This window comes from Paroedura picta, chromosome 1 (genome assembly GCF_049243985.1).
Source record: "Paroedura picta isolate Pp20150507F chromosome 1, Ppicta_v3.0, whole genome shotgun sequence".
NCBI lineage: Eukaryota > Metazoa > Chordata > Lepidosauria > Squamata > Gekkonidae > Paroedura > Paroedura picta.
In genome coordinates, this window is record NC_135369.1 from 20,189,444 (window position 1) to 20,213,899 (window position 24,456).

Below are 24,456 nucleotides of genomic sequence, written 5' to 3' on the forward strand. Positions count from 1 at the left end.
GGAGGGGGGACATTCGAATTATGACGGGAGAGCAGGATCGAGGAAGGGTGCAAAGGTTCTCAGGCTGAGCCAGATGGCCCACCTTTGATCTAAATTGTAACAACTCTGTTTCGTCTCCACATTCTATGTTTGGGGCGGAAGAGATAAGAATGCCCTGCTGAGAACATCAGGGGGATGCAAAAGGGAGGCACCAGATAGGAGACAGGAGAAGCATGAAGGTTTTATGGTGACAGGTTCAGAGTGCATGTAAAACATGTTACAGCCTGGGTTCAAAAGGACATCAGGATGCCAGGCAATCGGGGGCATGAATCGAAGTTCATGACAGTATAGAGCAGCAGACTCTACTATGGAGGATTGGGCTTGATTCCCCACTCCTCCTCCACATACAGTCAGCTGGGTGACCTTGGGCCAGTCACTGTTCTCTCCAAACTCTCAGCCTCGCATGCTTCACAAGGTGCTTGCTGTGAGGAGAGAAAGGGAAGAAGGGCACCTTCTGGAAAGTTCTGGGAAAGGAAGATGATTGTAAACTGTATTGAGACTCCCCTCAAGGTGGAGAAAAGCAGGGTATAAAATGTTCTACTTTCTTCCTTTTCTCTTACTCATCTGGAAAGGAGATTCATATACCCTACCCTGGGAGAAGAGGAGGGTGAAAATTATGGAGCGATCTCAGGTTCTACTTCTTCATTCCACTGTATGCACAGACCAGAATTGATGTCCTCAAAGAAAACACAGGGCCAAAATTTCTGGGTCCCTTTTTATCCCTACTATTTGCTCACCCATCCTTTATTTTGTTCTCCACGCCACCCCCTCTCCACCCCCAATACGCAGTGGCACAGGCTGTGAGGCAGATCAATGCCTCCATCCGGAGAGGAGTAGCGGAAGAGACCGTGCGGGCCCTGATGAACCCGGATGCTCAGCTGCCAGAGATCTTCCCCTTTGCCGCACGCCTGTACCAGCAGGAATTGTCTGTCTTGCAACATCAGCAGCCACAGGTGAGAGAAAATGGGAGCCCAGGTTGACTTGGGTTGGCATACCTGTCAGCTAAACAAATGTTCTCCGTAGCCCAGAGAGTCATGGTGTAAGTGGTCAGACTGCCCCTTTGGCTGTTAATGCTCTTGACTGGCTGCTGGCTATGGTTGCCAGATTTAGGTCGGGAGATTCCTGGAGATTTGAGGGTTCTAACTTGGAGGACTGTGTCATTTGGGAAAAGGAGGGACTGCAGCAGGCTATATCACCGCAGAGTCCAGTCCAAAGCTGCTGCTCGCTCCAGCGGAACTGATCTCTGTTGTCCGGAGATGAGTTGGAATTCTGGGAAATCTTCAGGTTCCACCTGGAAGTTCAAAAAACAATCAGGCAGCTTGTTCAGTATAAATACAGAAATCACGTAGAATCCTGAACAGGGGCTGAATAAAGTATAATAAATGTAACTAGTAAACCAATGAACAAGAAGATGATTCTTGATTGTTTTTCTTTTTTCTAATTTATTTGTAGTCTTCACCAAAGCGCCGGCCAGTAACAACGGCTTTCAAAGCGTTTTCCTCAGTTGCAAATATTTTGTCAATAAATATGACAAGAGTAAATGCAAAGTTAAGGACTCTTATAATATATAGCAACAACGGTAATGAAAATTTGTGGCATGGGATGAGCTTTTGTGAGTCACTGCTCACTTCTATATCCGAAGAAGTGACCAGTGACTTTGGAAAGCACATCTCCTGTCACAAATTTTGTTAAAGTGCTACTGGATTCTTGCTCTTTTCTACTGCTGCAGACAGACTAACACGCCACCCATTCTGAGGTAAAGGGGTAAATCAAAGTGTATAAGGAACTGTTCTGCTGTCTTAAAAATATCTAATTTATTTGCGGCTGCTGTTACTCTACTTTGTTTCTGCTTTGATTTTGCCCTTGAAAACTGTTGTGATGGCATGCCAGTCCTTCAGCTTCAGGGTAAAAACCAGGAGAGCAGAGTTGTTTGATGCGTCACCCCTGTCGAGAGAAGCTGCACAAAGTTCTAATCATTTCCTTAATTTTGGTAAAGTGAGTTTGTTTCTCAATAGTAGTTGGCAAATCGGGGTTTAGACTCAGCATTTATAGTTAGCAGTAAGTATAGCATCTGCTGACAGTTCAAGGATTTTATTTATTTATTTGTTTGTTTGTTTGTTTATTTATTTATTCATATTTTCTTTATATACCACCGCTCACAACTGGTCATCTTGTGGCGGTTTACAACAACATTTAAAATTGCAATATAAAATCCCATGTAACAATATATAGAACAACAACAGACGGCAGATAAATTAAAATCTAAACCTTTTCAAAGGTTTTAAATACTTCATTTTTAATCAAGAAGGTTAGGGATTCCTATTTGACCACTCAGATGTCTCTCTTTCTAAATGTCCCTTTTGTATCAATAGGATGGAGGTGATGGTGGCTAGTGATCTATATTGAAGGGAAAAATCAAACTGATAAATCTACTGAATAAGATCAAGTTTCTATTCCGTTTTGCTGAAGCCATGCTGAATGGTGGGTTCAGTGCTTCATGCTTGTCCCAATTAGCAACAAATATGAGAACAAAAAGAGCCTTTTGTGGCGCAGAGTGGTAAGGCAGCAGAAATGCTGTCTGAGCTGGCTGCCCATGAGGCTGGGAGTTCGATCCCAGCAGCCGACTCAAGGTTGACTCAGCCTTCCATCCTTCCGAGGTTGGTAAAATGAGTACCCAGCTTGCTGGGGGGTAAACGGTAATGACTGGGGAAGGCAAACCACCCCGTATTGAGTCTGCCATGAAAACGCTAGAGGGCGTCACCCCAAGGGTCAGACATGACCCGGTGCTTGCACAGGGGATACCTTTACCTTTATGAGAACAAATTATTCAAAGTGTAAACTATTTTCATGTTCGGTTGCCGAGATACAAGCTTTTGAGCAAATGGAGCCAAGTCATCTTGGTAAATTAGAAACAAAAAAGAAGGCTCATAAGCTCAGGCTTTTAGGAATATCCTGTTTGTGTACGTGTTCTGCAGGGTGAGTTGGTCCAAGAGGAGCTGTTTGTTGCTGTGGAAATGCTGTCTGCAGTGGCCCTCATCAACCAAGCGCTGGAACGCAGAGATGCTGGCACCGTCTGGAAAGTTCTGGTCAGCCCCAGTTTAGGTCTCTCAGAGGTAGAAGAAGGCAACGCCCAGCGGTAAGCAGATGTTCGGCGTTGCTGTCTGCTCAATAGGAAACAGAAGGGTGGAGAAAGACCTTCCCAACCCCTGCTGTATCTGAACTAATAACACAGGGGTCCCCAATTTGATTGTGCCTGTAGGAATTCCTGGAATTTTGAGAACAAGGAGGGGGTTGGACTAGATGACCCAGGAGGTCCCTTCCAACTCTATGATTCTATGATTCTAGGAGTGCTTAAGAGCCTCTTGTGGCGCAGAGTGGTAAGGCAGCCGTCTGAAAGCTTTGCTCATGAGGCTGGGAGTTCAATCCCAGCAGCCGGCTCAAGGTTGACTCAGCCTTCCATCCTTCCGAGGTCGGTAAAATGAGGACCCAGCTTGCTGGGGGGTAAACGGTCATGACTGGGGAAGACACTGGCAAACCACCCCGTATTGAGTCTGCCATGAAAACGCTAGAGGGCGTCACCCCAAGGGTCAGACATGACTCGGTGCTTGCACAGGGGATACCTTTACCTTTACCTTTAGGAGTGCTTACCATTACAAAATGGCTTCCAAGTGGAAGCAACCAGGAAATGGATCTCGTGGGACCCCTGGCCCCGGCCCCGGTTGAAACCAAGCATACGTCTCTCTGGCTGGGGATTGCCCCCTGTTCACGCTGGCAGAGCGAAGTGCTCTTCGGGGGACATAGTCCGTTAGGTGGTCCCTCAGATGCACTGGGCCCAGACAGTGAATGGCTCCCCAGCAGTTTAGGAAAGGCAGAACAAACCTTCAAAAATACCCTTGCCTTGCCAGCAGCTCTCTCCTGAGCTCCTTCTTCCAGCTCAGCTGGTTCAGTTCTGTGACGGAATGGTAGGAAACTCTGTCTCCCAGGAGTAGTCAAACTGCGGCCCTCCAGATGTCCATGGACTACAATTCCCACGAGCCCCTGCCAGCATTTGCTGGCAGGGGCTTGTGGGAATTGTAGTCCATGGACATCTGGAGGGCCGCAGTTTGACTACCCCTGCTGTAGGATGATGGAGTACCTTTGTAGTTTCCTGATTCCACCCCCCCCAGTGTGTTGCTATTTTTTTGGGGGGGGGGGGAATGCACATAAGCCATCTTAGCTCCTGGGGTCTCCCAGGGAGGATTGAGCCCGGAGGATGCGGCTGGTGCTGGAGAGGTAACCTGGGTCAGCAGGGCATGTGGGGAAGGGAGGGATGGGATGGGATGGGATCCAGCCAGGAGCCTGGGATCTGGCCGCCAGCTGCTGGGGAGGGGGCAGAGAAGCCGGCGTGGGGGGAGCGAGGAATGGTTTGGCATATTTATTTTAAACAGGCACATGTTAAACCAGGAAAACTTAATTTCAACTGTGCAGTTGGGGCATACATACCCAATAGGGGTTTCCAAACCTAGGTGAAGGCTACTGGAAAGAGACAGATGTTTTTCCATTCCACAGTTATTTTGATGACTTATTGAAATGGAAGCGCCGCTCTCGAGATGGGAGAAATGAGTTCCTGAGCTGGAATGACATTCAGGCTTCTGTGAACGATGTGAATGCCTCGGTCCAAGAGGAAGACAACAGTAAGTCAACAAAACCTTTGAGGCTGGGCTCCCTGACCCACTTCTTTGGGGCTGGGCTTCCTGACAGTGCAGTCCGCATTGGGGGTGCTGCTGCGGACCTTGGCGATATGTAACCACGATGAAAATATATTAATATTTTCCAAACGTGTGTGCTAAGCCACCTTAAGGCCACGTATTTACATTACTTAAGGTGGTGGGTAACAAATCCAATTTAATAATAATAACAATCACAACATGGAAATTAGCAGGTTTCCTATTTACCCAGCCTGTAAACTGGTAAACCCTTATTGCTGTCCAGCTTCGCTGTGGCTGGTATAGATGCTCTCAGGTTTGGTTTGTGGCCTTTGCAGTCACATGACCAAATGACCACCCCATGATTCTCTAAACTGCACCCTGGAAGCAAAGTGCAGCTCGTTCCCCTGTACGGTGGCCCATTGGGGACTTCCTAAACTTCTTGCTGGGCTGTCAGAAAGGCTGTCAGAATGCACTGGATGTGAGTAAACCCTTGCAGTTCATGAGGATTGGGTTTTGGCTGCCCTCTTCGCTTGGCTGGACGGAAGTACTTCTTTCTTCCTGCCCTCTCTCTCTTGTCAGGAGTCCTCGCTGTCCGACTGATCAACGAGGCACTGGACCAGGGTAGCCCGGAAAAAACGCTTACTGCTCTGTTGCTGCCATCTGCTGGCTTGAGTGACGTGACGCTCCCAAATGCTCGGCGGTACCATGACGTTCTGACCTGTGCTCAGAAGCAAAAAGCACAGGTAGGAAGAACAGGAGGAGGGAACTCCTCAGCCCTACCTGCCTCACAGGGTGTCTGCTGTGGGGAGAGGAAGGGGAGGCGATCGACAGCTGCTCGAAGACTTCTTTGGGCAGTAAAAAGCAGGGGATGAAAACCAACTTCGTCTTCTACTAAGCAGGGTTGACCATGCTTAGCTTGGGAGATCTGATGCGATGGTCCTCCAAGCATCTAAGGTAGCATCTCCATCACAACCTCTCTCCACGTCCTGTGGGAACAAAGTGAACTCTTGTTAATTCGGGCAGGCCAGAACCGGGTGGCGAGACAGAGAACTTGGAGCAGGGAGAACTTCTGGTTCCCAAACTAGCATTTTGTGAACCTGCCTCTATGTGGGGTTGGATCTTTGGGCCAACTGCCTTACTACTGTCAACTCTTGGCTTGCAGCAGCCCTCTAGAGCAGGGGTGGCCAAACTGTGGTTCTCCAGATGTCCATGGACTACAATTCCCATGAGCCCCTGCCACCCCTGCCCTAGATCCTTTTATACAGAAAGGATTTTTACCAAGAGGGGCCAGGGATTTAGTGGCTAGGCTGGGATCCGAGACAACCCGGTTCAAATCCCCGTTCTGCCCCAAAAGCTTTCTGGATGATCTAAGGCAAGTTACCGACCCTCAGCCTACTCTACCTCACAGGGTTGTTGTGAGGACAAAATGGAGTTAAGGAGAACCATGTAAGATGGAGAAGAAAAGAGCTGGTTTCTCATATCCTGCTTTTCATTACCTGAAAGAGTCCCACTTTCCCTTCCTCTCCCCACAACTGACACCCAGTGAGGTAGGTGGGGCTAGGAGAGCTCTAAGAGAACTGCTGTGTGAGAACAGCTCTGACAGGACTGTGACTAGCCCAAGGTTACCCAATTAGAGTCTGCTGCTCTTTAACCGCTACACCCACTGCTTTGGGCCCCCATTGGGGAGAAAGGCAGGGTATAAATGAATAAATACTCTCTTGCACAGAAAGGTTTCCCCAGACTCTTTTCTCTTTTTCACTGGTGGGGCCATGGACTCATCCTGGATCCTTCTGAGCGTAAAGCAGTGTCACATGCCAGAGCTGATGGTCTCCTGTCAGATTACTGGTTGGTCAGGCCACGTGATGCATATGGCAGCAAATGGCCATTGCTCTTGGGCAGAGAATGATCTTTCCCAGCAGCTGTGGCTCATTCCCCAAAGCCTCAGGTGGACGGATGTCAAGGTTTCCCTTCTGTGCTCCTTCACCTGGCAAAGAATCATGCCGTTTTGTGTCTTGCATGCCCAACGTTTTGGAGATGACCTGCACCCTCTTATGCCCAGAAGTGGGTCAGAATAGCCCTGCTGGATCAGGCTGAAGGGCCGTCTGGTCCCGCATGCCGTTTCCAGTGGTGGGTGGACAAATGTTTCTGCAAAACTCACACTCATTTATTATTTATTTATTTATTATATACCGCCCGCCCCGAAGGTTCAGGACGGTTCACATAAAACAGAACAGAAACAATACGGATAACTTGGATTAACAATAATGAATGAAGTGAAACAACAAGCAGTGCGGAACAGTACAAAAATGTGGGAAACATTACATTAACTCATACTGATAGCCCAAGTGGGTTGGGTGGAATTATGGTGGGTGCCACAGGGTACGTTGGGCTACCGAACGGCCTTGTCTTGGTGCAGGGGTTAGGAGCGCAGACTTCTAATCTTGCAAACCAGGTTTGATTCCCTGCTCCTCCTCCACAAGCAACCAGCTGGGTGACCTTGGGCTCACTACAGCACTGATAAAGCTGTTCTGACTGAGCAGGAATCTCAGGGCTATCCAAGCCTCACCCATCTCACAGGGTGTCTGTTGTGGGGAGAGGAAAGGGAAGGTGATTGTAAGCCACTATGAGACTCCTTCGAGTAGAGAAAAGTGGCATATAAGAACCAACTCTTCTTCTTCTTCTGCAAGGGGAGCTGCTGACTGGCCTTTGTCTGTGATGGGATTCTGCAGTCCTTTTAATCTCTTTTGTTCTAGGCAAGTGGGGATGCTGGAGCCGCGCTGTGGTGGGAAGAGATTCAGGAGGGGGTCTCCAGAGCCAACCTGGATTCAGAAGCGGCAAAGAGAAGTACGAGCGCTGTCTTGGCATTTCTGGATTAATTCTGAGCTGCAGGCTTGAACAGTTCTGCTGATAGCCTGGTCTGGGCCTTTTGGGATAATTTGCCTAGCGTGCAGCACCCAAACAGAGTGACCACTAAACTGGAAAACCTTTTAATAATTTTATTCAACTGCAGCAGAACAAAATGACACAGGGGGGTTGTCCCAAAAAAGCCTGTTTGTCGAACAAAGGATTACATGAGATTTTATAATATTCAATTGAAGGCAGGGAAAGATGATGTTTTTCAGGTCAAGCCAATAACCTGGGGTTATTGGTTTACAGAAAAGGGGGTCTGCAGAAACGTACGTAAGTCCTGCAATCCTCTCCACTGTCTAAAGGTCAGACTTATGGATAGAATCACAAAGAAATGCGTAGTTTTAGGGGCTGCAGCTCCTAAAATGGATCTGAGACAAGGGGGGGGGGTCTCATTTACACACATGCAGTCACTCTCTGGGCCATCTCCTGCCCATCAACAGCGCCGTCCTCGTAGTCCTCCCTTTAACAGAGCAAAACACACCTACACCATGTGCTGCCTTGTACCCCTCAGGAAGTCTTATCGTGCCAGATTAAAACCTGCCTTTTCTGCTCTGGTCCTTTCAGGAAGTCTGACTTTCTGGTAGGGAGCAGATTTGCAAGAAGGTTGGGTTTCTTATGACTCTGAAGTGAGGTGCTGATACCGCTTTACTCTGTTCTGGTTCAATCCCACGTAGTACTGTGTTCAGTTTTGGGCACCACAATTGAAGAGGGATGTAGACAAACTGAAGCAGAGGAGGCAACAAAAATGGTTAGGAGTCTGGAGACTCAGATGTATGAAGGAAGGCTGAGGGAGCTTCGTCTGTTTAGCCTGGAGAGAAGATGACTGAGAGGGGATAGGATGGTTATCTTCAAGTACTTGAAGGGCTGTCACATAGAGGAAGGAGCAGAGTTGTTTTCTGTTGTCCCAGAGCATCGGACCAGACCCAATGGGATTAAATTAATTCAAATTAACCAATGGGATGAAATGTATTCAAAAGAATCTTTGGCTAAACATCTGGAGTTCCTGACAGAGCGGTTCCTCAGTGGAACAGGCTTCCTTGGGAGGTGGTGGATTCTCCTTTGGAAGTTTTTAAGCAGAGGCTAGAGAGTCATCTGACAGAAATGCTGATTCTGTGAATTTAGGCAGATTGTGGGCAGAAGGGATTGTGTCCATGCTTGAATCTCGTGGCTCTTTCTTGCATGCTCAAGGAAATGCCAATTGCTGCTTTGGGATTGGGAAGCAAATTTCTTCCAGGCTAGGCTTGCAAGAGATTCTGTTTTTTGGGGGGAAGGCATCATCTGGGCATGGAATTGGGGTCACTGTGGATGGGCAGGAAGTTGCGAACTACCTGCATTCTGAAGGGGGTTGGACTAGATGACCCTGGAGGTCCCTTCCAACTCTTATGTGGGGGTGGGTGGAAGAAGAGGCTTCGGTAGGTGCAAAAGAGGTTTTGATGTGTACTCCTGGCCAGAAAACAAGATCCCTGTTCCCTCCTTTCAATGTGTCCTTTGTTTTGCCTTCTCTAGCTCATCTCCCCCTCTTTCTCTTCTGCAGTGGCTCTGGGCATTGCTGCTATCAATCAGGCCATCAAAGAAGGCAATGCGGCACAAACCGTCAGGGTCCTGCGCAATCCAGATGTGTCTCTGTGCGGCGTGGTGATGGAGTGTGCTGGTGCTTATCAGACACAGCTTAGTGCCATCATGGCTGCTAAAAAACCACCAGGTAAAAACAGACGGAGGTGGAGGAGTGTCCTCGTGGGATGGTCCTAGAGAGGCCCTAGGGAGCCAGTGTGGTGTGGTAGACAGAGGTTTGGACGAGGACCTTGAGCAATCTGGGTTTGAGTGCTCACCTCTATCATGGAAGCCGGCTGGGTGACTTGGGACCGTCACACACTCTCTGCCTGGCCTGCCTCGCAGGGCTGTTGTGAGAAAATGTAGCAGGGGAGAACCGAGTTCTAAGTTGCTTTGAGTCTGAAGTGGAGAGAAAAATAGGATATAAATAAATGGAAGAAACAAAATGTTAGTCACCAGATTGTGTCAAGCAGAAGGAGTTGGCAGAACAGATGTTTCCCTATTTTCTCTTTCTTCGAGCAGCCTGCTGTTTGTCTCAACACTCCTCTCTGGGGAGTGGGAGAATTTCGAGAGCAAAAATGCATCTTGTGGGTTGTGCGAAGGATAGCAACAGCAACGGAGAATTGAGTAAAATTATCTTTCTTCCTCGCTTGCTGGTGGCTTGTGCCAGAAGGAGAAAGAGGTGATTTCACTTGACTAGTGATAATCCCTGAAAGGTGAGAGAGCGATTTTGAGCTGCCCTGGCCAGGCATCTCTGTGGTCTGAGGGAATATGTGAGCACACAACATGCAGAACCTCAGTTAACTAGTTTATGATCCCTCTGGAAACCATGGTTTCAGACCCTGGTTTCGCATACCCTTGGCTAACCGTGGTTAGTGGCACAGCACATATTTGGTTTGTTGCACTAACAACAGTTTGTTTTATCGCTCTGTCTTTGCATGATGTCCAGTTTGGATAAAAATGCTCCTGTTTGCCCCCTGCGGAAGCTGGGCAATGCAGCATGGAATCTGTGGCATTGATCACCTAGTCGAAGCTCCCCATGGGCCTTGAGACATATAAGGTTTTTTCTCTCACTTAAGAACGGAATGTTTCTTAGCTTGTTAGATAGTTTTTTTGAAAACTCTAAGTATGTACCTCCAAAAGTCCCCGGGGAATGTTGGAAAAAGGAGGGTCCCCCCCTTTTTAAATACCCCCCAGGCTCTCTCATCTCTACCAACAATTCGGGAAGCAATCTCTCCCCAGAGCAATGCGCAGTGGACGAGATCCTCCCCTGAAAGAACGCATTCAAACCCAGCCGGTGCGTTGGCTGTCATCTGCGTAAGCTGACGGCATCACTGTGGCTTTTAATTTCATTTGACATGCAGGGAACGTGAAAGCCCCTTGGGTCCAACACAAACTGAAGGATGGAGCAGAGTACTATTTCAGCCTGCAGACGTTTGAAGGCGTGTGGGATCAGCCGCGTCCTTGCGTCCTTAATCCCACACATCTCAGCCGGGAGGAAATCCAGGTGTGGCCCCCTTCGTCTGACTTCCCCCTGTACACCAATTTTTGTGAAAATAGTTTCATATTTAAAGTTGCATGCAATGGGGCTGCATTGCAGGATATGGTTTTACAAACCTGCTTGGGTCAGTGCCGAATTGGAGACCCCTGATTTAATGCATAGGTTCCTGAATCTCCAATTGTGTTGATTATGCTGATTCACTCTGTTATCCTTCTCAGGACCCTGCAGACTAAATCATGCAAATGAATGATTTTTTAAAGGGCTGCCCCAGAGATTGGCATAATGGATGTGCAGCGAACTATCTGAAATCGCAGTCTGTTTCTTTTCACCCTCCGGCTCCGACTGGCCCTCATCTTGACCTGGCCTGTCTCTTCCTTGCAGTTGGCCATCGCCAGAGTGACGGCCGCCCATGATCAGGAACGCCTCTGGAAATCGAACATCCAGTTCGTCATCCAACTGCAGGCCCGCTTGAGGGGCTTCCTTGTCCGGCAGGACTTCACAGCACGCTGGCGCCTTTTGTCGAAGCAAATCCCAGCTGCTATTAAAATTCAGGTAGGAGGCAGTTCTCCCCCAGCCACCCACTCACCCACCCACCAGTGGCCTGCTTATCCTGAGCTGAGGATTTCCTTAGGCAGGGTGAGGCAAGCCCCTTTCTGTAAGCTTCCCACATGTGACATCGGGGTGTTAATACAGAGCCAACTTGGTGTCGTGGTTAAGAGCGGCAGCTTCTCATCTGGCAGGCCGGGTTTGATTCCCTGCTCCTCCACATGCGGCCAGCTGAGTGACCTTGGGCTAGTCACAGCTCTGATAGGGCTGTTCTGATCGAGCAGTCCTTTCAGAGCTCTCTCAGCCTCACCTCCCTCACAGGGTGTCTGTTGTGGGGAGAGGAAAGCGAAGGCGATTGTAAGCCACTTTGAGACTCCTTCAGGTAAAGGAAAGCGGGGTATAAAAACCAACTCTTCTTCTTCCTACCTTGTGTGTGTGTTTATGAAATGCTGCCGAGTTACTTCTGGATAACAGCAAGCTTCCAAATTATGGACCTCTGGAACGTCCTCTTGTTAACTGCTTCGCTCAGGTCTTGTAAATGGAAGGCCATGATTTCTCTAAGTGAGCCAATCTGGCTGATGTTGGGCCTTCCTCTTTTCCTGCTGCTTTCCCCAGCATGGTTGTCTTTTCCAGTGAGTCTCATCTTCTCATGATGTGACTGTAGTTTGATATCCTAGGTTTAATCATTTCAGCTTTTAGAGAGATTTGAGGCTTGGTTTGATCTAAAGCAGGGGTAGTTAACCTGAGGTCTTCCAGATGTCCATGGACTACAATTCCCATGAGCCCCTGCCAGCAGGGGCTCATGGGAATTGTAGTCCATGAAAATCTGGAGGACCACAGGTTGACTACCCCTGATCTAAAGAACCGAATTGTCTTTTTGGAGGCCCACAGTATCCATATCTTTCCTCCAGCAGCGAGCTTGTGAGGATATTTTAAGGCTCTTCAACAGCCTTTCTTGATTTTTTTACCATTGAGAAACCCCCAAAACATTCTCCAGGCTTCAAGAAACCCCAGAAGGGGCACGATCATGCAGAATAGGGTTGGGAAGCATAGCTGTGTGCATTCCCACCCAGGCCCATCACTGGCCATTTTGGCAGGGGGGGTGACATGACCATATATGGTAATATCACCTGATAAATGTTTAACAAATTTCAAAAAATATATTAAAGCTGAATTAATGCCCACCCGTTTGAGAAACCCTCCCCGGACTATCAAGAAACCCCAGGGTTTCATGAAACCCTGGTTGAGAAAGCCAGCTCTACAAGATAATGCACATCTTATTTTATTTTTATTTATTTATATTTGGATTAATATCCTGCCTCACGACTTTTGTCGCCTCGAGGCAGCTAACCATTAAAACCATAAACATACCCCATAAAACCCCCATTAAAACAGTAAACGATACATATGAAGTTCTTTGAATGTGCTAAAGCAGGGGTAGTCAAACTGCGGCCCTCCAGATGTCCATGGACTACAATTCCCAGGAGCCCCCTGCCAGCGTTCGCTGGCAGGGGCTCCTAGGAATTGTAGTCCATGGACATCTGGAGGGCCGCAGTTTGACTACCCCTGTGCTAAAGCAACAGTGCTTTTACGGCAGTGGGTCATAGTTTAGTGGCAGTGTTCATACTTTGTATGGAGATGGTGCCAAGTCTAGACCTTCAGATAACAGACCTAGAAAAACACTTGTTTGACCCGACAGCTTGTGTGGCGGTTGAACTAGGACTGGGGAGTCCTGGGTTCAAATCTCCATTCAGCCCCAAAGTTCATGGGGTGACCTTGGGCCAGTCGCTCTCTCCGCCTCCCTTCCCTCACAGGAGCTGTCATAAAATAGAGGAAACAAGCCACACGCAAGCCACGCTGAGCTCCTTGGAAGAAGGGAGGGATAAAAATATGAGAATTGCTGCTACCTGAAGGAGGCCATAAAGGCCTGAGTTGAGATAAAGCAGAGGCCAGATTCAAACCTGAGTTTCCCCAACTGCCTGCTCAAGTTCCTCTGCTCTGTCCTTGCAGGCCTGTTGGCGTGGACACCGACAGCGAAGGAGCTACCTGGAGAGACTGCGGTATCTGAGGGAGAACGTGGGTGCTGTCATAAAGGTAGACCCTTGGGGGGTTTCTTGTGTGCTTGCCTTGAGGAGGGGGTCTTTTGATCTCTCAGGATCTGGTAGCAGAAGCACCTCTCGCCTCACCCATTCTTCCCCCCTTCAGCTTCAAGCTTGGTTCCGGATGTGGCACACCCGCAAACGGTATCGAGAACGGCTGCGGTACTTCAGGAAGAACGTGAGTATCTTTCACGCGTGGCCCTTTCAGATGGCTTCTCTGAATCGGATCAAAGGTCTGTCTGGCCCGGTATCGAAGGCAGATGCCTCTGAGAAGGCCAGAAGGAGAGCATGAAGAGAGACAGCTTGGCGTAGTGGTTAGGAGTGTGAACGTCTAATCTGGCAAGGCAGGTTTGATTCCCTGCTCCCCCACAAGAAGCCGGCTGGGTGACCTTGGGCTGTTCTGACTGAGCCGTAATCTCAGGGCTCTCTCAGCCTCACCCACCTCACAGGGTGTCTCTTGTGGGGAGAGGAAAGGGAAGGTGAATGTAAGCCGCTTTGAGACTCCTGGTAGAGAAAGCAGCATATAAGAACCAACTCTTCTTCTTCTAATAACCTTCCCCTGTATCCACAATCTCTGTAGATTGTGTTTTTGTTCAGTGTGTGTGTGTGTGTGTGTGTGAGAGAGAGAGAGAGAGAGAGATGCTGTCAAGTTGCCTCCGACTTATGATGACCCCATGAACTAGTGACTTCCAAAACATCATCTTCGTTAACAGCCTGACTCAAATCTTGCCAACGGAGGGTTATGGCGAGCCATGTTCAAATCCCTTCAGCCGACCCCATCATTCTCCCCCTTTTTCTATCTATTTTGGCAGGTTAAAGCCATAATAAAAATCCAGGCGTTTGTGCGAGCGAATAAGGCTCGAGGGGACTACAGGATGCTGGGTAAGGACCCTCGGTTTTGTTTGACCAGTTGTTAGATCAGGCTTTTTCAACCAGGGTTTTGTGAAATCCTGCAGTTTTGTACTCTTCTTCTTTCTTTCTTTCTTTCTTTCTTTCTTTCTTTCTTTCTTTCTTTCTTTCTTTCTTTCTTTCTTTCTTTCTTTCTTTCTTTCTTTCTTTCTTTCTTTCTTTCTTCTTTCTCTCTCTCTCTCTCTCTCTCTCTCTCTCTCTCTCTCTCTCTCTCTCTCTCTCTCTCTCTCTCTCTCTCTCTCTCTCTCTTTCTTTCTCTCTCTCTCTCTCTCTCTCTCTCTCTCCCTCCCTCCCTCCCTTCCTTCCTTCCTTCCTTCCTTCCTTCCTTCCCTCCCTCCCTCCCTCCCTCCTTCCCTCCTCCCTTCCTTCCTTCCTCCCTCCCTCCCTCCTTCCTTCCTTCCTTAGATTTTTATACCACCTTCCGATACGGCCCAGGGCGGTCTACATGGGAACATTGTGGGATACATAGAATGTTATACAGTAACAACAATATATCAACATTTCCAACAGTAAATTTAAGTTTAACAGGTTGCCATGATTAACTCTTTGAACAATTTCAATAGAACTTTAACAAAGCCGCTAGGGAGGTCAGAAACGATCAGATTATGGAGGATATGGTTTGAAGGGGGACCGCCGGATGTTTCTTGGTCAGATTAAGCTCAGTCATCCTGGTGGAGAAGCTCCCTTTTGCAGGCCCTGTGGAATTCTGGGAGTTCGGGCATATATGGACCCACCCTCTCCTCCCAAAATGGCCAGTGATGGGCCTGGAGAAGGGTGGGAAGGGGAGGGGGCCCCAGGTGGGCGTGTACACAGCTATTCTCAACCACATTTTGCATGATGGTTTATATACCTATTTATTTATTGACTAGTAAATAAGCCCGCTGCCCCCGAAATGCAGCGGGCGCTAGGCGGGCAGGGGAGTTCTGCGGCGCAGCTCGTTGGGGCCAGGGGCCGGACCGAAGAGTGGGCATGGGGCGACCCGTGAGGCGGCGAGCATGGTGGCCTGGGGCCGGGACGCTGCGGCCTACCTGGGTCTCTGGAGCTGGGGCGGTGGAGTGGCAGCTGCCAGTGGAGGCGGGCGGTGTGGAGAGCAGGAGGCAGGTGCCGACGGGTGGCTGGAGTGTGCGGCGGGCGGCGGCTGCGATGGGACCGGCGGCTGGGTCCTGCTTTCCCCGCGGGCAGGCAGCGACCTGCGCAGTTGATTGGAAGCGCGGTAATGGCGGCGGGCTGCAGGGTCGAAGCAAAGGTGGAGGTGGGCGGATCGGGAGGCGCTTTGCGCCTCCCAATTGATCAGTTCGGGGGCAAGGGGCTTGCAAGGGGCAGGGCTACCTGGGTCTCTGGAGTTGGTGCGGTGGAGTGGCAGCTGCCAGTGGAAGCGGGCGGTGTGGAGAGCAGGATGCAGGTGCCGACGGGTGGCTGGAGTGCACGGCGGGGGCCGGGGGCGCGGCGGGCGGCGGCTGCGATGGCTGCATGGGACGGGCGGCACAGTCACGGCGGCTGGGTCCTCCTTTCCCCGCGGGCAGGAGGCGACCTGCGCTGTTGATTGGAAGCGCGGTAATGGCGGCGGGCTGCAGGGTCCAAGCGCCTCCCAATTGATCAGGTCGGGGGCAAGGGGCTCGCAAGGGTCAGGGAGTCCCTGGCAGCCGCGCTCCGCGCGACTGCCGGGGACTCCCTCGGGCAGCAGGCTGACGCGGCGAGAGGCGCTTCGCGCCTCTCGCCGCATCAGGCTGGGAGCAACTGCGAGCCGCGCTGCGCGCGGCTCACAGTTGCTGAGGCTGGGAATCAGAGGGACCAATCGGCAGGCGCTTCGCGCCTGCCAATTGGTCCCTCTGATTGTCTGTCTTGAGGAAGGGTCCAATTCGGACCCTTCCTCATCACGGACACATCCCGCCTCAGAACGGCTTAACCATTTATTTAGTCCGTGGCGCCCGTGGCGCCACGGGCGGTTTAAAGATGGATTCCTCTCCCGCCCCTCTCCATGGACTCGTGGCGCCTTACAATAATAAAAATTCCATAATTGATAAAACCCCCAACACTTCTGGGGTTTCTGAAAGCCTGAGGAATGTTTCAGGGGTTTCTCAGTGCTAAAAAAGTTGTCAGACTGGGTTGAATGAAGACTTTTTCCCGCGATTGCTCCATCTCCTTGCTGGCTGCTCCTTTCCCAGTGCACAGCCAAAACCCTCCGCTCAGCATTGTCCGGCGCTTCGCCCACCTGCTGGAACGGAGCCGGAGGGACTACGGGGAGGAGGAGGAGCTGCTGGACCTCCAGGAGAGCGTGGTGAGGGGGATCCGTTCCAACCAGCAGCTGGAGAGCGACCTCAATCTCATGGACATCAAGATCGGATTGTTGGTTAAGAACAGGATCACCCTCCAGGTTAGGCGGGTCTGTGGGGACACGGGTGGATCTTGACCCAGTGAGTCAAAGGATCGCTTTTATTGAGGCGATATCTGCACAAGTCTGAAAACAGAGTGAAACTGTCAGGGTCCCGTATGCTTCTTGGTTTATATGCCTGAGCACCGGGGAGGGGGAGATTGGTGGAAATTCCTGTGGCAATAGACCGATTGGTGCCAAGAGGTGCAATTTCCCTGAACAGCTACCCCCAAATGATCCACAGTCTGGAGACAGCAAAATAAGACGAGAGTCCAGCAGCCCCTTAAAGACTAACCACATTTCTTCCGGCATAAGCTTTGACATAAGAACATAAGAGAAGCCATGTTGGATCAGGGCAGTGGCCCATCCAGTCCAACCTTGTGTCATAAAGAAGCCAAAACCCAGGTGCCAGAAGAAGGTCAACCTGCAGGGTCAGAACTCCAGAAGCCCTCCCACGGTTGTTCCCCCCCCCCCAGCAGCAAAAATACAGGTTTTCACTGCCCCAGACAGAGTGTTCCATGTGGCTAAGAGCCCCTGATGGACTCTGCTCCGGATGTTTATCCAATTCCCCTCTTCAAGCTGTCTGTGGTTGCAGCCACCACCACATCCTGCAGCAGTGAATTCCACGTGTTAGTTACTCTTCAAGTGAAAGTACTTCTGCCCTAAACTTGCTTCTCATTAACTTTTTGGAGTGCCCTCGAGTTCTGGTGAGGAAGGGAGAAAAGTACTTCTTTCTCTGCCTTCTCTATCCCCTGCATAATTTTGTAAACCTCCATCACGTCATTCCTCCAAGCTAAAGAGCCCTGACCTCTTTCACCTGTCTGCACAGGGCAAAATCATTTTAGTTGCCCTTTCCTGCACTTTTACCAGTGCTAGAATATCTTTCTTGTGATGCAGTGACCACAACTGCACGCCATATCATAAATGGGACCATGCAGAGAATTATACAAGAGCATTATTATGATTCTGGCTGATTTGTTTTCCATCCCCTTCCTAATAATCCCCATCGCAGAATTTGCCTTTTTTACTGCCGTCGATCACTGAGTTGGCATCTTCAGGGAGTTCTCTACCACCCCTACGAGCCACCACCAGTGGAGACCCCATTCGCGTATATTTATAGTACGGATTTATGGCTCCGATGTGCATTATTTTGCACTTTCCCAGGTGGGACCTTGTTTGCCGCACTGACACCCACTCCCCCAGCCTTGACGTACCCCTCAGGAGCCTCCCTCCCTGGTTCTCACCACCCTGAACAACTGAGTGTCCTCCCCAAACATAGTGACTCTGCTCCTTACTCCCAAATCATTAATGAACAAGTTAAGAAGCACCTGAGCCCTGCGGTACCCCTCCGCTTACCACCTTCCATTGTGAAAACTGCTCATTTACGCTCACTTTGTCAGAGACATGGTGTGTTCCTCTACTGGGCAGCTGTATTTGGGTCTGGGGACACCAAAAATCAATTTAAACACAACCCATTCCTCAGCTGTTTTTGTCTACTCAAGAGGGCGTGACCATATCTTAGGGCGGACTTGATGCTGCTCAGATTTCACTCTATGGCCTTTGTGAGGGCTTGAAATTTGCACCCCAAGGCTCCCGCAGGAGGCTGCCTTATCCTGAATCAGTCCCTGGGTCCATCAAGGCCACTGTTGCTTACTCAGACTGGCAACAGCTCTCCAGAGGTCTTCCCCATCACCTCCTCCTGGATCCTTTTAACCGGAGGTAAGCAGGGATTGAAACAGGGACCTTCTGTGTGCCCAGGAGATGCTCTACCCCTGAGCTCCAACTCTCTCCCCAGTTCCCCGTCTGACAGTCATATCCCCTTGGCTTACAACTCTGCACTTGTTTTGTGACTTTTGGCCTGAATAAAAGGCTTTATGTGGATGTTACGGTTGGATTTCTCATTGGGCCTGTGTGGCTCCCTGCAAGCTCTTGGAAATGCAGCAGAGCCTTGATAGAAAAGTGTGGGTGATGGGTTTGTAGTATTCTTTTTCTTCCCTGACAGGAAGTGGTCTCTCATTGCAAGAAGCTCACCCGGAAAAACAAAGAGCAGCTCTCAGATTTGATGGACCTGGACAAGCAGAAAGGACTGAAGGCGCTCAGCAAGGAGAAGAGGGAGACCCTGGAGGCCTACCAGCACCTCTTCTACCAGCTTCAGGTCAGTGGGCAAGAGTCCAGGAGCACCCTGAGGGACCTGCATCAAAAGTTTTAGTATTCTTTTTTGGGACTCACTTGCTAAGGAACTCCTCAGACACTGATGCACCCCTCACCCCAACCACACCAGAATTCCATCCATTAGCACTGAGCAAGTTTTTGTTCTGCTTTCCATTCATAGTTCTATTTATTTATTTATTTATTTATTACAGTAGCTTCAAAGCCTGTTCATAAGAAAGGGTCCTCTGCGTCAGCATCCTGGCTGCTTTTCAGGTCGCCAGGAAGCCCTGAGAGCGAGGGGGGGTTTTGGGTGGGTGGGGGAGAGAGATCGCTTCCTGGGGGCCTGCCAAGCTCACCCGGGAGTGCTTTCCAGGCCTTCGGGAAGCACTCCCTCCCCCCCCCCCCCCGAGGCTTGTCAGAGCTCTCTTAGCCCCACCTCTCGCACAGGGTATCTGTTGTGAGGAGAAGGGAAGATGATTGTAAGCTGCTTTGAGACTTCTTCTGGTAGAGAAAGGCAGCATATAAGAACTAACTTTTTCTGCTACCTCACAGGGTGTCTGTTGCGGGGAGAGGAAGGGAAGGCGATTGTAAACCGGTCTGAGACACCTTCATGTAGAGAAAAGTGGCATATAATAACCAACTCTTTTTCTTCTACCCACTGTAGTACTTGGGCAGGTAGAACTCCTTGCATTTTGGGAGCTATTGGAATGCTAAACGGGCTTTGGGTGTTTGAACAAGTTCCTGTCTGTCTCCCTCCCCTTTCAGACCCAGCCCTTGTATTTGGCCAGACTGATCATGCAGATGCCCCAGAACAAGTCTACCAGATTCATGGAGTCAGTGGTCTTCTCGCTCTTCAATTATGCCTCCAACGCCAGAGAGGCCTACCTCCTGCTCCGGCTCTTCCGAAGCGCCTTGGAAGAGGAGATCAAGTAAGTCTCCGTTTCCCAGGTGATGGTCTGCTCAGACCTTTCCCTTGTCCTGCCAGGGCTGGTGCTTGGCTCACTTGGGGCTGTTTCCTTTGGGTAGAAATTCCGAGGGTCAGCAATGGTGAAGAGGCCAAAATTCTCACCCTTTGTTTTGCTGCAGCACTTCCCATATTCTCTGCCTCAAGATGGACACATGCTAGTGCACTATGATAGGTCATTCTGAAGAATAGTTAATTTAAGAAGTGCAAGCTTAGGATATCTGCCCAGAGGAGGAGGCCCATGGCACCTCTGCATGATTCTTTGCTGTAGCCTCGACTCTTTCCATTGCTCCGCTTGCTGGGGGCAAGGAATTCTGCCGTGTGTTGAGAACAATTGGTATATTCTGTAACTTCCACTGCAGAGATGCTGCTGAGTGATCTACATAAAAGAGGCTGCTTGTTGTGGCTTTGAACAAATCAGTCCTCTAATCCTTGCCTTCTGCGAGGAGTTCCTGCAGAATGGTAATGTTTGCTTCAGTGGTGTGGCGTGCAATCCCAGAGAGGGGCTCTGTTGATTCAGAAAACATCTCCAACATAATTCTTCAGAAAGTTGGCTGCAAAGTCAAAGAATTCTCCAACACCACCATCAGCTTGTCAGCCCTCTTGAGGGCCCTTGGGAAGGCAGAAAAGCGGGCTATAAATTCTGTGAAAGAAATAGTTTGGGTTCACCCAAAGCCTTGCCACTCTGGCCGCTCTCGTTCTCCTTGCGGCTCTTCTGCACCTCTTATGTCTTGTTCTCTGGGGCCTGCTTTCCAGGTTGAAAGTCGATCGAATCCATGACATCTTAACGGGGAATCCGACGGTGATCCGCTTGGTGGTGAGCTTTTATCGGAACGCCCGTGGGCAGAACGCCCTGCGCCAGATCCTGGGGGGACCCGTGCAGGAGGTCCTGCAGAACAAGACTCTCAGCATCCGCACCAGCCCCGTGGAGATCTACAAAGGCTGGGTCAACCAAACGGAGTCCCAGACTGGGCAGAAAAGGTCAGCGTGGATCTTCTGTTTATTTATATGTTGATTTATATGCTGCCCCTCTCCGAATGGTCTCAGTGCGGCTTACTTCAGTTAATAAAAACCCGTACTAAATTAAGATTAAAACTCCATAAAACCTGACTCCAACGCCCCTACCAATAAGATGTCCTGTTAACAGCCAGGCATAGAGTGGAGGATGATGGGGGGTTTGGCTGTTTTCTTTTGCTGTTGAGCTTTTATTTCAATTTATACAAAACCCAAAATGATTAGACCACTCTTTGTTGACAAATTAAGACGCTGTTTCCCAGCGGGAATCTTTTCAAGTATATTCTAGTTACAGAAATAATATTTGTGTGAGGGAGGAGTCAAGGGGGTGGCTTTTGGTGAAGTGTTGGGCTTGGAACAGGGAGGCAAGTCCTAAGCCCCCTCCCTGCTCCCCCCCCCATTCAATAGATGACCTTGAACCTCCTTACTCATTTTTAGCTTTTTTTTTTATTTGTATACCACTTTTAGCTTAACATATATCACTGGTTTTTATGAGGGGGCCAATAGGACAACACCCCACCGCAGTCCTCCATACTGAATTCCTTGAAGGAAGTGTGGGATAAAAATGTGAGGAATGAAAGAACGAAGAGGAAGCAGATGGAAGGCGGTAACACTGCTGCGGAGGCAGTAAGGAAGATGAGAAGACAAGAGAACAATTTAGTTATTTATTTTTAAATGTATTGTTAATTCAAGGCAGCTTACAGTAAAACAACATTCATAGTACATTTCAATCGTTAAAACAATGTCCAACCCACAATTGAAACAACATGCACATCTAAATTTCATCAAAAGCATCATCAAGATGGAGGTACAACACAAAAGACCTCCCTCTCATAACAATGAGACCAGCGCTGCGGCTGTAAACGTCCCCTCAGCCGATAGCCACCCTGAGATTTGGAGGCCTTCATGAACAGGGAAAGGTGTGTGTGAAGGGAACAGGGAATGAGGCTAGCTTGAGGCCGATGAAGGGAGAGAGTCCCTGAGGAGTAGCCGCTGTTGCTCTGAAGTCTTTTTGGCAGCCAGGAAGCTGAACCCAAAGTAAGGTTGCTCGCTGGACAAGAAAAAAGGCGCCCTGTCCCTTTAACAGTGGTTGACTGGGCTGAAATGGTGCCAGGGCTTTTCATGACGTGAAATGCCATCGCCAGATAATTGCTTGCCCGTCGAGCAGATATTCAAGCGGCAGCTGGAGGAACAAGTTTAAAAGCTGGCAGCCCCCTAGAGCTCTGCACACTTCTAATAAACCACATCTCTTGTGGACCTTTAAAGTGTAGATTTGTTGTGTGCTATTTTTTTTTCAAGGCCTTTCTAATCTGTTTTCTTAACCCCCGAGCTCATAAGCTAGTCTTTTATCAGGCCAGGGCTCTAGATATGTCCCCTAAAGAGGAATGTCTTCCATTGCTTTTCAAGGGGCCACCCTTGAAAACGCTTCGCTATGGCTCATTATGCACACATTGGATAATGCACTTTCAATGCACTTTAGAAGTAGATTATTCTGTTCTGCACAGGACAATCCAGCTGCAAAACCGCATTGAAAGTGCATTATCCAACATGTGCATAATGGACCTATGCCAGGCTGCTTTATTAGAGCCTGGGTCAGGACAGGGGTCGGTCTGGGTGGTAAACCCAGGCAGCTGCCATCCCCATGGGGAAGCCGTTGAGGCAGGGAGGAGAGTCTTGGGACAGGGAGGCTGTTGCAACTCCACTCTGGTTTGGGTGGCACCTGGAACGTGCTTCTGTTTGTCTCCCCACAGCAACCTCCCATACGATGTTAGCCCTGAGCAAGCCCTTAGCCACCCCGAGGTCCAGAGGAGGTTGGACATCTCCGTCCGCAATCTACTGGCAGTGACTGACAAGTTCCTTTCGGCCATCATGACTTCTGTGGATAAAATTCCGTACGTTATCAGCAGCATGGCTGATTTTGATACTTATTGATATTGGACCGATGATGATGATGATGATGAAGGGGAGGATCCTATCACTCCACTGAGCAAAGTTGGGAGTCTTCTTCCAACTGGAGCAGTTGTCTCTTGGAGGATCCCGTTCTATCTGTGTTTTTCAGGCCCAAGACCTTGCAGTGGCCATAGAATCATAGAGTTGGGACCTCCAGGGTCATCTAGTTCAACCCCCTGCAGAATGCAGGAACTCTCAACTACCTGCCCACGCAGAGTGACCTCAGTTCCATGCTCAGATGCTGCCCCCTCCCTCAAAGAAAACCCAGAATCCTTGTCCAGTCTGGCCTGGAGGAAATTCACCTCCTAACCCCATTGTTTTCTTCCTCGCTCTGCTCATACATTGGATACATGCTAGTCTCGATTGTGCAACTTGGTAATTTCTCTCTCCTGCTTAGTTATGGGATGCGCTACATGGCCAAAGTCTTGAAAGGGTCTTTAACTGAGAAGTTTCCAGATGCTCCCAAAGAAGATATCTACAAGGTGAGTGTATTACCTGGAGATGTGGGTACCATCTCTGGGGCAAGAAGTAAGAGAAACTGAAATATAATGGCCAAGATAACTAGATTTTGTCTTCTGCACTTCCAGTATGTTACAGAACAGCAGAGAGTAGCTTAAAATGCTTTCCCCCGCGTGGCCCTTTTGTTTTCTGTTAGACCCAGCTTTTTCAGAGGCAAGGCAGAGGCCAGGCTTCCGGCTAGTCATTCAGCAGACCTCCCTGCCTCAATCCATCAAGTTAACCCTTATTCTTGGGGAATCCATGTTGCCTTGCATTGCCCCCTCTTCCTTCTTAGAATGGATATGATAGAGATCAAACAGCTTGCAGTTTTGTATTTTATGTTTTAGGAAATTACGCTTAAATTAAATTTAAGATTTAAGCTTGGTGTTGTGGTTAAAAGCGGTGGCTTCTAATCTGGCAAACTGGGTTTGATTCCCTGCTCTTTCACGTGACCTTGGGCTTGTCACAGCACTGATAGTGCTGTTCTCATAGAGAACTCCACTCTGCCAGAGCTCTCTCAGCCTCACCTACCTCACAGGATATCTGTTGTGGGGAGAGGAAGGGAAGGCAATAATAAGCTGCTCTGAAACTCCTTTGGGCAGTGAAAAGCGGGATATAAAACCCAACTCTTCTTCTGTATTTGGGTAAGGTCAAACTGTATGTGTTTTTTACCTGTTGTAACCCGCCCTGAGCCCTTGGGGAAGGGTAGGCTAAACATAAATAAATAAAACTGATGCTGATGATGATAAATTGAGGAAGACAGAGAGATACAGTGAAGACTGAGGCCCAGTGCTAAAGGGCAGGTGGAAGCCATGATGGTAAAGGGGCAGGCTTGGCCTCCCCTCATAAAAAAATAGAGATACCAGCTGGCCTGGAGGGAGATGTCCTGGCTCTTTAGCAGAGGCTGGGTGGGTGGAATCTTTTCCTGTTGTGGAGGTAAATATCACCTGGTAAATAACATCTCCTTTGACTGGTATTAAAGGGACAGGACACTTTCCCCCTGGCCTGTTGACAGCCCTAATTATAATGTTTAATGAAAGAACTGGCGATTTCACCCTACAATTACCCTTGAAATCTGTTGCCTCAGGTAGTGGTCTTGGCCTCCTTGATCTGCCTCTGAGCGGAACGGTCTGAAGTTCAAGCGAGGGCAACCCTAGCCGATGTGGCAAATGTTTTGAGAGGAGTCACTGCTTTTTCTTTTTAAGTTCTGCCCCCCCACGCACAGCAGAGGTACAGTATTCTCTGGAGTGTACCACGGCCAGCCA

The 24,456-nt window shown here is 49.3% G+C and overlaps 1 protein-coding gene across 1 annotated transcript in view; it reads left to right on the forward strand.

Annotated features, from left to right (window-relative positions):
• The window catches only part of IQGAP3 (IQ motif containing GTPase activating protein 3), a 52,128-nt gene that overhangs the window by 14,502 nt on the left and 13,170 nt on the right, over positions 1–24,456 (forward strand). Inside the window, exons 12-28 of the mRNA XM_077325395.1 lie at positions 829–992; positions 3,015–3,175; positions 4,588–4,712; positions 5,307–5,470; positions 7,481–7,571; positions 9,172–9,339; positions 10,553–10,695; positions 11,071–11,241; positions 13,246–13,329; positions 13,441–13,512; positions 14,147–14,216; positions 16,409–16,617; positions 18,617–18,769; positions 19,531–19,694; positions 20,486–20,710; positions 22,495–22,635; positions 23,091–23,175. Coding sequence (XP_077181510.1) covers positions 829–992; positions 3,015–3,175; positions 4,588–4,712; positions 5,307–5,470; positions 7,481–7,571; positions 9,172–9,339; positions 10,553–10,695; positions 11,071–11,241; positions 13,246–13,329; positions 13,441–13,512; positions 14,147–14,216; positions 16,409–16,617; positions 18,617–18,769; positions 19,531–19,694; positions 20,486–20,710; positions 22,495–22,635; positions 23,091–23,175 — 2,390 coding nt within the window. The remainder of the gene's footprint in view (positions 1–828; positions 993–3,014; positions 3,176–4,587; positions 4,713–5,306; positions 5,471–7,480; positions 7,572–9,171; positions 9,340–10,552; positions 10,696–11,070; positions 11,242–13,245; positions 13,330–13,440; positions 13,513–14,146; positions 14,217–16,408; positions 16,618–18,616; positions 18,770–19,530; positions 19,695–20,485; positions 20,711–22,494; positions 22,636–23,090; positions 23,176–24,456) is intronic.